General features: G+C 58.6%; 5 protein-coding genes across 5 annotated transcripts in view; 3 read left to right on the top strand and 2 right to left on the bottom strand.

The window, feature by feature from the left end:
* Nucleotides 1-92: 92 nt before the first annotated feature.
* On the bottom strand, nt 93-1,214 carry CHGG_09285 (uncharacterized protein; the record flags this gene model as incomplete). The annotated part of the gene is made up of 2 exons (XM_001227211.1): nt 93-949; nt 1,205-1,214. 2 exons carry the CDS (start codon nt 1,212-1,214, stop codon nt 93-95), a joined length of 867 nt encoding a protein of 288 aa, XP_001227212.1.
* Nucleotides 1,215-1,645: 431 nt separating this feature from the next.
* On the top strand, nt 1,646-2,313 carry CHGG_09284 (uncharacterized protein; the record flags this gene model as incomplete). The annotated part of the gene is made up of 3 exons (XM_001227210.1): nt 1,646-1,962; nt 2,089-2,185; nt 2,245-2,313. The coding sequence occupies 3 exons, from the start codon at nt 1,646-1,648 to the stop codon at nt 2,311-2,313; spliced, it is 483 nt and encodes a 160-aa protein (XP_001227211.1).
* Nucleotides 2,314-2,949: 636 nt separating this feature from the next.
* Nucleotides 2,950-6,430, bottom strand: CHGG_09283 (uncharacterized protein; the record flags this gene model as incomplete). The annotated part of the gene is made up of 2 exons (XM_001227209.1): nt 2,950-6,104; nt 6,154-6,430. 2 exons carry the CDS (start codon nt 6,428-6,430, stop codon nt 2,950-2,952), a joined length of 3,432 nt encoding a protein of 1,143 aa, XP_001227210.1.
* A 3,686-nt stretch (nt 6,431-10,116) lies between these two features.
* On the top strand, nt 10,117-11,107 carry CHGG_09282 (uncharacterized protein; the record flags this gene model as incomplete). Its single annotated transcript, XM_001227208.1, has 3 exons — nt 10,117-10,198; nt 10,310-10,392; nt 10,451-11,107. 3 exons carry the CDS (start codon nt 10,117-10,119, stop codon nt 11,105-11,107), a joined length of 822 nt encoding a protein of 273 aa, XP_001227209.1.
* Nucleotides 11,108-11,640: 533 nt separating this feature from the next.
* The window catches only part of CHGG_09281 (uncharacterized protein), a gene marked incomplete at both ends in the record, with an annotated part of 2,646 nt that continues 2,225 nt past the window's right edge, over nt 11,641-12,061 (top strand). The window contains 2 exons of the mRNA XM_001227207.1: nt 11,641-11,685; nt 11,743-11,909. Coding sequence (XP_001227208.1) covers nt 11,641-11,685; nt 11,743-11,909 — 212 coding nt within the window. The remainder of the gene's footprint in view (nt 11,686-11,742; nt 11,910-12,061) is intronic.

Raw genomic sequence — 12,061 nt, 5'->3', positions numbered from 1 at the left:
TGACTCGGCAGCCGCCGCCATACCGTTGGGAAGGTCGAACGTCACGATCTTCTGAACCGTGGGTTCCCCTTTGAACAACATCCAGAGCTCTCTTATCTTCCACCAGCCCAGCCATCTGACAGATCGCCCACCTCGCTCCCATGATCCACACCGTTCCCATCCGTGTCCGCATCGCCCGCGGACGTCACCCACACCTCATTCTGCCACCCCTTCTCGGCCCCCTCCAGCCACGTCATGCCCCCGCTCTCCACCTTCCTCAACTCCTCCCACACGCTCAAGCACACCTCCTCAACACGGCTTCGCTGCTCCGGCTGGTCCTCGCGCAACAGCTTATCAACCTTGGTCAGCACGACGGCCGTCCTGACCTCGGCGTCCCGCAGCGTCTCCAGCACCATCAGGTCGGCGTCCTTGATGCCCGCCACCGCATCAATCAGCAGCACCGCCCCGCGCAGCATCTTCCGCCGGGCAAGATACTTCTCAATCTCCCTCCCCCACGCGGCCTCCGATCCCAGGCCATACCCCGGCATATCCACCATAATCAGCCGATACTGCGGCGGCGGCTCCCTCTTCTCCCTCGCCGCTCTCCGCACCCCCCTACTTGCGACCGCGTCCTCCGCGTCCTTGGCCTCCTTTGCGGCCTGCAGCGCCGCCAGCCGCTGCTGTTTGGTGGGCGGCCCAAAACCATACGCATTGAGGCTCTTGGTGCTGCCGGCGGTGCGGCTGGTGATGGCGAGCCCGGCGCCGCGGGCGCGCAGGCCGTGGGCCTTGCGCGCGGTCTCGGCGTCGGCGCCCGACAGCGCGTTGATCAGCGTCGACTTGCCCACGTTGGACCGCCCGATCAGGCATATCTCGGGCGTGTGCGTGTTGACGGGGATGGTGAGGAAGCGGGAGGCCGAGTAGAGGAAGCGCGGGGGGTTGGGAGGTGAAGACCCGGCTTGCGTTTTGGAGGCTGTCGTGGTGGGGGACGGGTGCGGTCAGGGCGCGCTGGTTGGGGTCGTTGGAGGGGGGTGGGAGGAAGGAGATGGCGGGGTTGGAGGGCTCGGCGAAGGGTCGGGGTCTGGGGTTGGTTTTGGGGGCGGGGGATTTGGATTTCGAGGTGAAGGTCTTGGAGTTTGAGGCGGGGAGGGTTGATTTCGAAGCGGAGGGCTTGGATTTCGAGACGGTGCGTTTGGATCCCGAGGGGAGGCGGCGGGAGGAGGCGGACGAGGAGGCATGTCGGGGAGCGTTGATTTGAAGGTTGTCTTGGAGAGCGTGTGGGCGTCCCCCAAAGTGAGCAATCCTGCGGCAGGATGACCGTGTGAGCCCGCTGGCTATTGCTGTGGGTGTTAACCACCTGGGTGTGGCCATTCTATCGGATTGGGCCAGCAAGGTGTTGAGCCTGCTTCGTTGATGCTGGTCGCAGAGATCAATCAATCAACTAAGTCAAGCCAAAGATACGATAATTCTGGCAATCTGCCTGCCGGAAAATAATTCGCGATAGGGGTTAGGGTTAAAGTTGAGTTATTCCCACCCGATTAAACCTCAACCACAGTTTTCACAACCACCACCTCTCCCACAAGCAAACCAGCAACCTCCGCCCAAGCGCCGAAATCAATCTCAACCTCACCAACCGGAACCCCAACCCCAAAACGCCCCCCCCTCAAAAATGGCCTCAACCCGCTCCCTCTACCGCTCCCTCCTCCGCGAGCTCCCTCCGCGACCCCTCCTCAGCACGCCGCGCGCGCCCCTCCACCAGCGCCTGCGCGACAACTTCCAGCAACCACAGTCATCCACCAGCCCCGCCGCCGCCGGCGGTCCCACCGCTGATCTGCGCGCCGCGCAAGCCGAACAGTACGTGGCCTACCTGCGGGCGCAGCGCACCTACGTGACGCTGCTGGAGCGCTATAACCCGGGCATGGGCATGGACGAGGAGGAGCGCGTGCGGCTGACGGCGCGGCGGGTGGGCATGGATTTGCCGGTGGAGTATGAGGTGGATACGGAGGGGGAGGGGGAGGGGCGAGAGGGTGGGAGTGGGAAATGAAGTGCTGAGAGGTGGCAGAGGAAAAGGGCGAGAGGGGGGGGATTGGGGTACACGAAAGAAATGAGTAGATTAAGTTGTTATATGGGCTTGGGTGGCGTTTGGCGAATGGATCTGGCTTTGGAGGTGGTTTGGCTTTGGAGGTTGGACCAGGACGACCCTGCTCTGGTATGTTGTTGAAAGCTGGGCTTGATCTGAAGGAGGGTGTGCTGACGGTACCTCTGCAGCGCGTGAAGGAGGAGAAGCGGGTCGAGAAACCGTATATCAACCACGTGTACCTCACATTATATACGTGACGGAGTGTGCGGCGTATACGCCCTTGCCCACTTGAGGTCAGGGGTTCCCAGAAGAGAATAAATACTTCCATACAACAATTACCGGCTGGCCTGACCGATGTGCGAGAGATGGGCCAAGTCCAAGGGATAGACGATACTTCTGCCCCCCATACCCATAAGGTAGTTGAAGTTGTGTGTATTTTGGTATCAGATAACCTTCCCAAGCATGGGCTTGAATACAACTCGCGCTTGGATCGCCGTCCTGAATCCGACAAATCCATCAAATCCATCCCTCCCATAACACCCAGCTCATATACATCATTGTTTCGTTCCTTCTTTGCCCATGTGTGTAGAAATAAAACGGCAAGGGGGTATCAAGACCGCCATCAACGACAACCCTCAGAAGGGGCGCCGCCGTCGAAAATGCTAATTAGACCATACCACCACCACAACCCTTTTGCGCGAAGCAGAATGTCAACCAAACAACCTCTCTCAGAAACCCCTCTCTAAACACCGCCAACACCACCCTCCTCAAAACTCTCATCCCATCCCCCCGTCTCCAACAACCACCCCCCCACCCTCTCCTTCACATTCCCCACCGTCTCTCCCAACGCACTATTCCACTGGTCTTGCACCACCCTTACCTTCTCCTTCAAATCATCCGTCAGCCGCTTCGTCTCCTGGGCCTTCAGCTCTTCCACTCGACCAGCATCCCTCCGCTCCAACTCCATCGCCTTGACCCTCGCCGATACACAGGGCCTCCCGGACCTCATGCAACAAACACAACAAATTCGTCTGGCTCTCAATAAACTGGTACGTGCTCTTCTCAGCATGCAGCAACAAACTAAACAGGTACTGCAGCGGATGGTCCAGGTACGCCGGGTTCTCGCCGAACTCGGCGGCAGGAATCTGGATATGAAACCCATCGAGGTCGCCGCCGGGGATCTTGTCGAGCAGGCGCTTGAGGTCGGGGGCGATGTCCCAGAAGGCGTTGAGCTGGACCTCGACGCCGCGTGCGACGGTGTCCTCGACGACGTCGCGGAACTCCTGCGTGCGCTGCAGCACCTCGGCGGCGTACGCCTGCGCGCGCTTGGCGCCGTCCTCGACGAAGAAGGCCTCGGCCGAGGCGACCTTGTCGGCCTGGCCGGCGAGCCGGTAGGGGACCAGCACCATGTCGCGGTAGCGGTCGTTGCGCTCCGAGAGCAGGTCGTACAGGCTGCGGTGGAGCGCCTCACGCGCTTCGAAGATCCATTTGAGGAGGGTGAGCTTTTCGAGGAGTTCGGGTTGCTCGTCGCCTTCTTCTTGGGGGAGGTTGGGGTTGGACTCGTGGGTTTCGTCGAAGAGCCGGCCACGGAGGGATTGGAAGAGGTTGGTGGCGCTGTTAATGCGCGTTTGTAGGATCTCGTTCACCGGCATGACCACGGCTGTTTGGAAGGCGTCGAAGTCTTTCTTTTCCAGGTCTTTGAGGTGGCTTTGCTCGTCTGTCTTGGCGTCGGCTTCGGCGGCGGCGGCTTCGGCGTAGCCCATGGCGCCGGAGGAGATTTGTTCTTGGAGGTGTTGACGGAGAGCATGACGACGTTTCTTCTCCGTCTCGCTGGCTTCGGCTCGTAGCTTAGAGCTGGTCAACTTGAACACTTCCTTGATCCCATCGACTTCCGTCATGTCGCTGATCACGCGAACCTCGCTGCGGGTCGAGGCGAGCTCGGGGTGGTTGTTGTTCACGGCGGGATGGTGGCGTGGGTACGGGGGCGGCAGTGTCACGAGGCGGGAGACGTCCAGATGTTCGGGGTTGGGTGTTGCTGGTGTCGATGATGAGGCGAGCGAACTGTGGGAGAAGGCCTGGGGGGTGGTCATCGGATCCTGGTCGTGCCATCCGGACTTCTCCGGCGGATAGGAGGCGCGCTTGCTCGAGCTTGCGCCGGGCGATGGTTGCGGCTCGTCAATCCACTGTAGCGCCTCCCGGGCCTCCTTCGGAACGCCCATATACTTGGATTCCCGTTTCGACCTCTCCATCTTGCCTCCTGGGGCCCCAGTCGAGTCCGCTTCCCACCAGCGGCTTGCGGGACGGCCACGAGAATCCTCCTCGTCCAGTACGTCGCTGATGCTCATACTTAGGATCGGCGACAAGGATGGCATAAAGTTGGATGATTGCCAGTTTTGGTTGGCAGACGGGCTAGGCGACGGTGGTGCTGGTTGGCTAGACGTCGGCGTGTTGCCGCCCAAAGCCGACCCGATAGAACCCCTGTGCGACCTAGGCTCGGATGACTGTGGTGTTAGTTCCACGGTCCCGCTGGTGACCGAGTTGGTGGACTCTCGTCTGGCAGGCATCGGCCGGAACAAATCACGCGTCAAGTCCAAAATCTCTGAGCCCATAGCCCCGATAGCCGCCCCATACCGCTCCCGTCGTATCCTCGACTCGCTCACGAAGAACTCGGCGAACAACCGAACCCGTTCGGCATCATTTGGTGCTGCCGCCTCATTCCGAGCGAAAGCTGCAAAGCGCTCGATGGTGCCCCGCGCAAACTGCTCGGTGCTCTGAGTAACAGCTACATGTTTGGTTAAGAGTGAAGGAGATTGTGGAGCGCTCAAGGGCCCCGTGCTCATCCCCCGATGCGACGAAGACGACCGGCTACCGGTGGGTGGGGTGGGCAGCGCTTTCGGCGCAAGCGCATGGCGCTCTGGTTGCTTCCCGGCGCTCGGCGACAACATCGTGGGTGTTACCTGTCCTGACAGCATCTGTGCCGACCCATCTGCTCGTGGCGTTCGCGATTCTTGCCCGCTCTCCATCGAGTCGGCTGTTCTGGGGGTATCGCCCGCTCTGCCTGTCCGCGGCGTCCCGCGGCTGATGGTTAGTCGCCGCTGTAGTCCCCCAGACGGCCCTGGAATCACAATATCGGAGAGGGGTTGTGGTTTCGCCGAAGCATCGATCGAGCCGCGGGTGGTCCCCCTTGTCCTACTCTCGCTCCTCCGTTCAAGCAACGTCTGAGCCTTGTCGCCCCTCACGGCTGGGCTCCTCGTCAAGCCCGCAGCCGGGCTTGCCGAAGCGCTCGACTCGGGCTCTGGGCTCGCCATGGGGCTCTCGGGACTTGGGGTTTCGGCAGCATGTACAGCCATCCTATTTGGCGGCTCGTGGTCTAGCGAGCCAGGTCCCGGCATGCTATCGCCATCTCTCCAATTTGCGGGTGTTAGCGGCACCGGGCCCAGGGCAGCAATCCCGCCCGGGGGTGGTCGTCGGGTCGGCGGTGATACGATCGGTTCGTTTCCGGTTGGCATTCGCTGGGCACTCTGGGACCTCGCCGTCGATGGCGGCGGGCCGGGCGGGGGTGGTGGAACAGGCATGGCGGGATCCCACCTCACTTGCGACGAGGACCGCGATCGAGCTGATGTCGGCGTGGAAACGGCCGGGGTAGAAGCCGCTCGTCGTGCCCCGGGGGCCATGTTCTGAGGGGAATCTGAATCGGTTCTTTGCGGTATCTGAAGCGTTAACGGCCCGGGGTGGCTAACAACACCACGCGACAGCATACTAAACGACCTGGTCTGTGGTGGTGGCTCCATGGGCGGACTTGCTTGTTCCACCTCTCGCCTTCTCCCCAGCGATGAAAGCCCAAATCGTCTCTCGCGCGAGGCGCCTCTCGTTCCGGGAGGGGGAGGGAACGACGTGTTTGCAACCGGCGGCTCCGTAGCGACACGCTGGATCGGGGGCGGAGGGGCTCTGGCAACGGACACGTTGGCTACCTGGGTTTGGTCGAATACCATGCTCATGGGTCGCCCGCTGCGCGGGGGAGAGTAGGGCGGGGGAGGTATGGGCGACGCTTTGCCGTGTTAGTCAAAGAATGCGGCACGAGCGTTCGGGAAGCTCACTTTGAGGCTCTTGGTAGGGCTGGGCAGCTTGGACGTGCTGCATTCGGTCTGGGACCGGACCGGCGACCGGCGAGGAGATCCATTGTTGCGGATTGTATGGCTGGATGGCGCTCAGGGGAGTTTGACCGGACGAGAAGGCGCCGTGGGAACTCACTGACAAGGCCGACACCGGCGTATGGTTTGGGTTGTGGCCATGAAATCCGCCCAACGATGCTGTGTGAAGCGGATTTAACCCGGCGCGAAGGCGCGCCGTGGGATCTCGCGGGGAGCTCATCATGATGAGGAGGCGCCGTTTGTCGAACTCGGGTCTTGGAGCTAGACCAAGATTTTCACCCACAGCCGTCACTCTAAAGGGCCCTCTTTGATTATCCCTTTTCACGATCCTCGAGCTGTCTCGAGGCGACAGCAGAGGCCACACGACGCGGTCACCACGCCATTCACAAGTGAATGATGTCGACTTATGGGTTCGCCAGACAAATCCGGACCTCGGATAGGCCGTGTAATCGTACTGAGATCTCGATGACTACCGGTAGTCGAAGCAGTCAAAGTCGACCTGAAAAGCTGTCGTCCCTCCCAAAGCGCGGCTGCGGCGCGAGGTGGTGCAAGCTGCAGCTGGAGGCGGGCGGAGGGTGGGAACGTTGCAGGAGGTAAAGAAGGATTGCTCCAGGCCCGACACGGAAGCCGAGAAGAGGCGACGGTGGATTCCGCAACCTATCAGCCCCCCTGGTGTGGTGGGAGTTGCGGTGCGGGTGGGTAGATTAACTCTTGAACGTGCATTGAGAAGCGGGAGCCACCCCTCCCGCTTTCCGGTGGACAACTGGGGGTGGGAGGGCGGCCTTGGCTCTTTCAGGTGCCTTCGGCGACGACCCTGCTCCCTTGACCAAGAGGGGTTGCGCTCCCGAAACCAGCCCTGGCTGGCTGGCCTTTCAACGGTGCGGCCTGCCGAGTCGACGGTGGTCAACGTCCAGCCATTCAATGTCGTGTTTCGTCTATCGAGACGCTCCGCTTGCAGCAGAAACATACATCCGAAGAGGGCACGGGATGGGAGTTCTCTGATGGCGATCACCAATGGATCATCCCGTTCTTGTCCAACCTCAGAAACATGTACCATCCGAACCTGACCTGGACATACTGAGTAGTCGTGCAGCAAGACACGGACGTGCAGGTGCTACATCGATCCGCAGACGGGGTCACTCCGTGTCGCGAAAGCGTTCAGGCTCTTGGAGAGCGGTCGGAGCGTGCCTCAAGGGGCTCGACAGGGGTTCCGGGACACATCCTCACCTTTGCCCTGCCAAGTCTGTCCAACGAGCCAACATACACACGAATACTGCACCAGGCTCACTGTCAACTCCGTCACTCTCGGCCCATTCCAACAGCGAGACCCTTGACCCATGCGTGCCATGCTCAGAAGGCGATTGTGGCGAGCGTACTCTCGACGGAAGAGGGGAAAAAGCGTCGGCCGATGGGGTGACAAGCCATGATTGGGCTGTTGCTCGAGGTCTGTGCCGGCAATCTATTCTTGGTTCTGGGCAAAATTCAGGAGGTCGACCATGATTCGCCAGAAGCTGTGCATGGGCTGTGATGCATGCTGCTGGCGCTTAACCCCTTGCTCGATTCTTGGCGCATGATTCGACTGTTGCTTGTCGTTGCATTCACAGATGCCAGATGCTCCCCTGTGACTCCGCGTGCTCCGCTCCGCAACTTCGGACATGTTCGGACAGAAAATGCACGTCGCCGCAGCTTTCCGGATGATGAACCAGATTTCCGTCTGTCAACCCGATGAAGAATCATGTGAAGCTCATATCCCCCAACTAGAAGTCGATGCCATTTTTTGTACGAGCCAGTTGTCCTCTGCCAATAATTCAGCCCTGAACTCAGGCAAGCTGCGAGCCAAACTGTGCCGGCGGTGTGCCTTGTCTCGTTGGCCGATATGGGAAGGTGGAAGTATCCGGTTTACCGCCTTATGTTACAGCAGAGCAGAACCTCGTAGGACTGGTGGTTGTGAACTCGAAATCTGATCTCAAAACTGCTCAGTCTGCCCAGTTAGCAGCTGGGTCCAGAAGCCCTTGGCTCTTTCAGCTTGATGAGGCGGTCCTGGCAGACTCAAGTTGCCCAATTAGACACAATATCACGGGTATCAGCCGAAGCCCCCACACACTCTAAAAACCTTGGGTTCGGTGCAGTGAGATATTAATAGCGGTGGGTGTTGCTCAATGTGATAGGCTACTGTGTGACTTTCAGAAAATAAGTTGGCATCGGAAAGCCTTCATGCCGAAGAGAACTAGGTGATGAGTGATCCCAATTGTGGATGTCGACTCCAACTTACCTGGTGGCTCAAAATATCCAGCTAGCAAACAGAACCGCATGAGCGTCACAGTCGTCGACGAAATACGATGCAAGAAACAAGGCAAGCGATATTATTACCAGCCTCAGTATAGCAACGGAAGAGGGCGTTCCCGAGTGCGACCTCTAGGCTTGACTCATCCTGGAGATGATCTGGTGAGGTATGATCGAGATCCGAATGCATCGACTAGTTAAACATGATGCGCAAACAGGCAAGCTAAGTGCCACTTCAAGACATATTCGACCAAGAGAACTGTGGCCGTTGAGTCTTGGCGGGCGCATTTCCAACCGGCTGGGGCCGAAGTGCTCTTTAATTAGATCCGGGTTCGGGAGAGCGGGTTCGATGGGTTGGGGTGCCGCAGTCCGTGTCCCGTGTCCGTGTCGAAGAAATCGCCCGGATTTCGGAGCACTCCGGGTTTTGAGCAACCCACCGAGTTCGGGCTCCGTCAAACCAATCGACTGTTTCCCGCCATGACCAGTCGTGTTCGACCGCCTGTATTATCGGAAATCATCCGGCACTGCTTTGGCTGTGATTGTCAAAAGTTAACTCCAAACCTTCGGCGATGTTCAGCTCATGCGTCCGGCGAGAAATGTCGATGTGGTCCAATCCCGCTTCGACCAGCCGACGGTGAGGGTATCAGTGGGATGCGTGCTCAGCGAAGAGCAGCAAAATCACGCTGTGCAAAGCTGTAGGCTGCTTGGAAAGGCCTGGGCCACTTGATTGAGTCCAGAGTCCAGACAGTTCCGGATTGCTATCAAATGAGCCCCACGGTAGATGTTGAAACGCCATTTCGGGCGGCTGCTGGAGTTCACAGGATCGTGTGGGGGCCTGAACCTGCGTTCAATCATCCGCCAGTTATAGAGTGGTATGTATAACAAACAAGGTTGAGGATCGTCAGGGGATTTTCACAGATGGCTCGGAAATCAAGAAGCAGGAACGATGAGCTGGCTGGTTGGTTTGGTGTGTTTGGTCTGGATCTCGGTCCCGCAGAAACGGCAGTAACCAGACCCCACCAAAGGCGGTGAAAGTCAGCGCGTCCCCCCTGCTCCCCGCCCAACTGGAGCCCGCTGAGTTTTCTAGAGCTTTCCAAGCTGCTCCTCAGCAGCTACCCCAATTCTCTTCATCTGGGCGAGCCTCGCCCTTCTCGCATCTCTTTCTGTTCTTTTCCATTTGTTTTCTCCCTAACAAACTTCCTAACGACGGCTAATTTGACCCCGATCAACCCACTTCTCGGTATGTTCATGATTTCGCATGCTGCGCACACAGACACGCCAATTGCTCCCTGATGATTGTTCAGCTGGCACCAGTCATAGGGCGACTTGTACTCCCTTCCTTTGATGACAGACGCTGCGGTCCACCAGGCCATCTCTGATCGAGCACCAATCTATTCAATTTCTCGAGCTTCAGCTTCGAAGAGACTGTTGCTGACCAAGACAAGTATTGACTTTAGGTTTCTCCCTGCCTCGACAACCGCCAACATGGTTCTGCACAACCCCAACAACTGGCACTGGGTGAACAAGGATGCGTCGCCGTGGGCACGCAAGTGGTTCGATGACAATCTCCCCAAGATCGAGGCGGAGGAGGGGGATGTGAAGGCCAAGATCAGCAAGGTCATCAGCATGGACGGAGACGTCGACGTAGCACAGCGCAAGGGCAAGGTCATTACGATATTTGATGTCAAATTAACTCTGGAGTACACAGGTACGTATTGCCATAGAATTACAAACACTTGTTCCCGCGCCCTGCGTTGTTCCAAACTTCCTTCGTAATTGTCGATTTGTCCAGTGGTGGGCTAAAATCTCTGCGCTCCAGGCTCCACTGCCGAGGATGACGATGTTTCGGGTACCATTACTGTCCCGGAGGTCTCGCACGAGCTCGCCGAGGATGAGTTCGTGGTAGGTTTACCCCTCACAATGGGTTACCTGGAGCCGCGAACTAAGGATGTGGCAACAGTTCGACATTGATATCTACTCCGAGTCCAAGGAGAAGCAACCCGTCAAGGATCTAGTGCGGTCAAAGCTCGTCCCCCAGCTCCGCAGCGAGTTCGTCAAGCTCTCCGCCGCCCTTATCGCCGAGCACGGCAAGGATATCCAGCACGCCCCTGGTTCGAACCCATCCAGCGGCTTCTCCACCCCCAAATTGCACCCCCAGCCAGCTGCTGCCAAACCGGCGGCAACGACAAGCTCGCAAAGCACCAGCGGCGCCGTTGTCAACACGACTAAAGTGACCGACAACGAGGAATTCCGCACGACAGCTGAAGAACTCTACAAGACCTTCACCGACCCGGAGCGAATCGCCGCGTTCACCCGGGCCCCGCCCAAAGTATTTGAGGGCGCTAAGAAGGGCGGCAAGTTTGAGCTATTTGGTGGCAACGTCTCGGGCGAGTTCTTGGAGCTGGAAGAGCCGAACAAGATCGTCCAGAGCTGGCGTCTGGACCAGTGGCCGGCGGGCCACTACTCAACGCTCCAGATCGAGTTCGACCAGAACGATGTCGACAAGGTCACAGTCATGCGCGTCGAGTGGAAGGGTGTGCCCGTCGGCCAGGAGGATGTGACCAAGCGGAACTGGCTTGAGTATTACGTCCGCAGCATCAAGCGGACCTTTGGGTAAGTGTCCACCTCCTACTTTGCAGGGCCTTGGTCTAACACGTGCAGATTCGGCACCATTCTTTAAGACATAGCATTGCGGGAGGGACGGCGTTCGGCGGGAAGGGATATGGCAGTACGACCGGCATGCATGGCAAGGGACGGACGGTGGCATCTGAGCTGAGAATGGTCAGGGCCGGGTGTTTCGCATCACGATTTATGGTGATGGCTGGATACCACCAGCAAGTTACGGCGTCACGAAACAAGTCAATGAGAAAACGGCAATATATATGCGAGCTTTCTCCTATTTATGCCCTTGTGCGTACCTGTGCGTCGAGATCACCCTCTCTTTTATCTGCCCCCAACCCCCAAAGTGGGGTAGCAGTGACCGAAAGCCGAAGCTCGGCGCCGACAGGTCTCCGGCCGTTGGACATCTGCATCGTCTTCACACTTTCCCAGAACTATCACCCTTAATCTTTCTCCTACTCCCTCCCCCAAAAGCTAAAACTATCAGCTCTAGAATATAATATCGCAACAAGAATCACAAAACAGGCCACAATGGCTCCCATCTACAAAATCGCAACTATTCAACTTGTTCCCAAGGTGAGTCGATGATGTCACTGTCTCATGGGCCACGACTCACTTACACCCGCCTGCCAGGATGTCGCTGTTGAAGACAACTTCAACCGAGCCGAGGCCTTCATTCGACAGGCCGCTACTCAGGGCGCACACCTGGCCGTGCTCCCCGAGTACCACCTAACCTCGTGGTGCCCCGACCACCCCGACTTCATCGCCGCCTGCGCCGAGTCCGCGACCTATCTCCCCAGGTACCAAGCTCTAGCCCGGGATCTCAACATCAACATCGTCCCCGGCACCATCTGCGAGGTCCATCCCGCCTCTACCACTACGGCCGCCGCCACCAGCAACAACAACAACAACAACAACAACACCGACCAGGAAATCCGCAACATGGCCTACC

This window comes from Chaetomium globosum, genomic scaffold (genome assembly GCF_000143365.1).
Source record: "Chaetomium globosum CBS 148.51 scaffold_6 genomic scaffold, whole genome shotgun sequence".
NCBI lineage: Eukaryota > Fungi > Ascomycota > Sordariomycetes > Sordariales > Chaetomiaceae > Chaetomium > Chaetomium globosum.
This window is presented reverse-complemented; position numbering and strand designations above follow the sequence as displayed.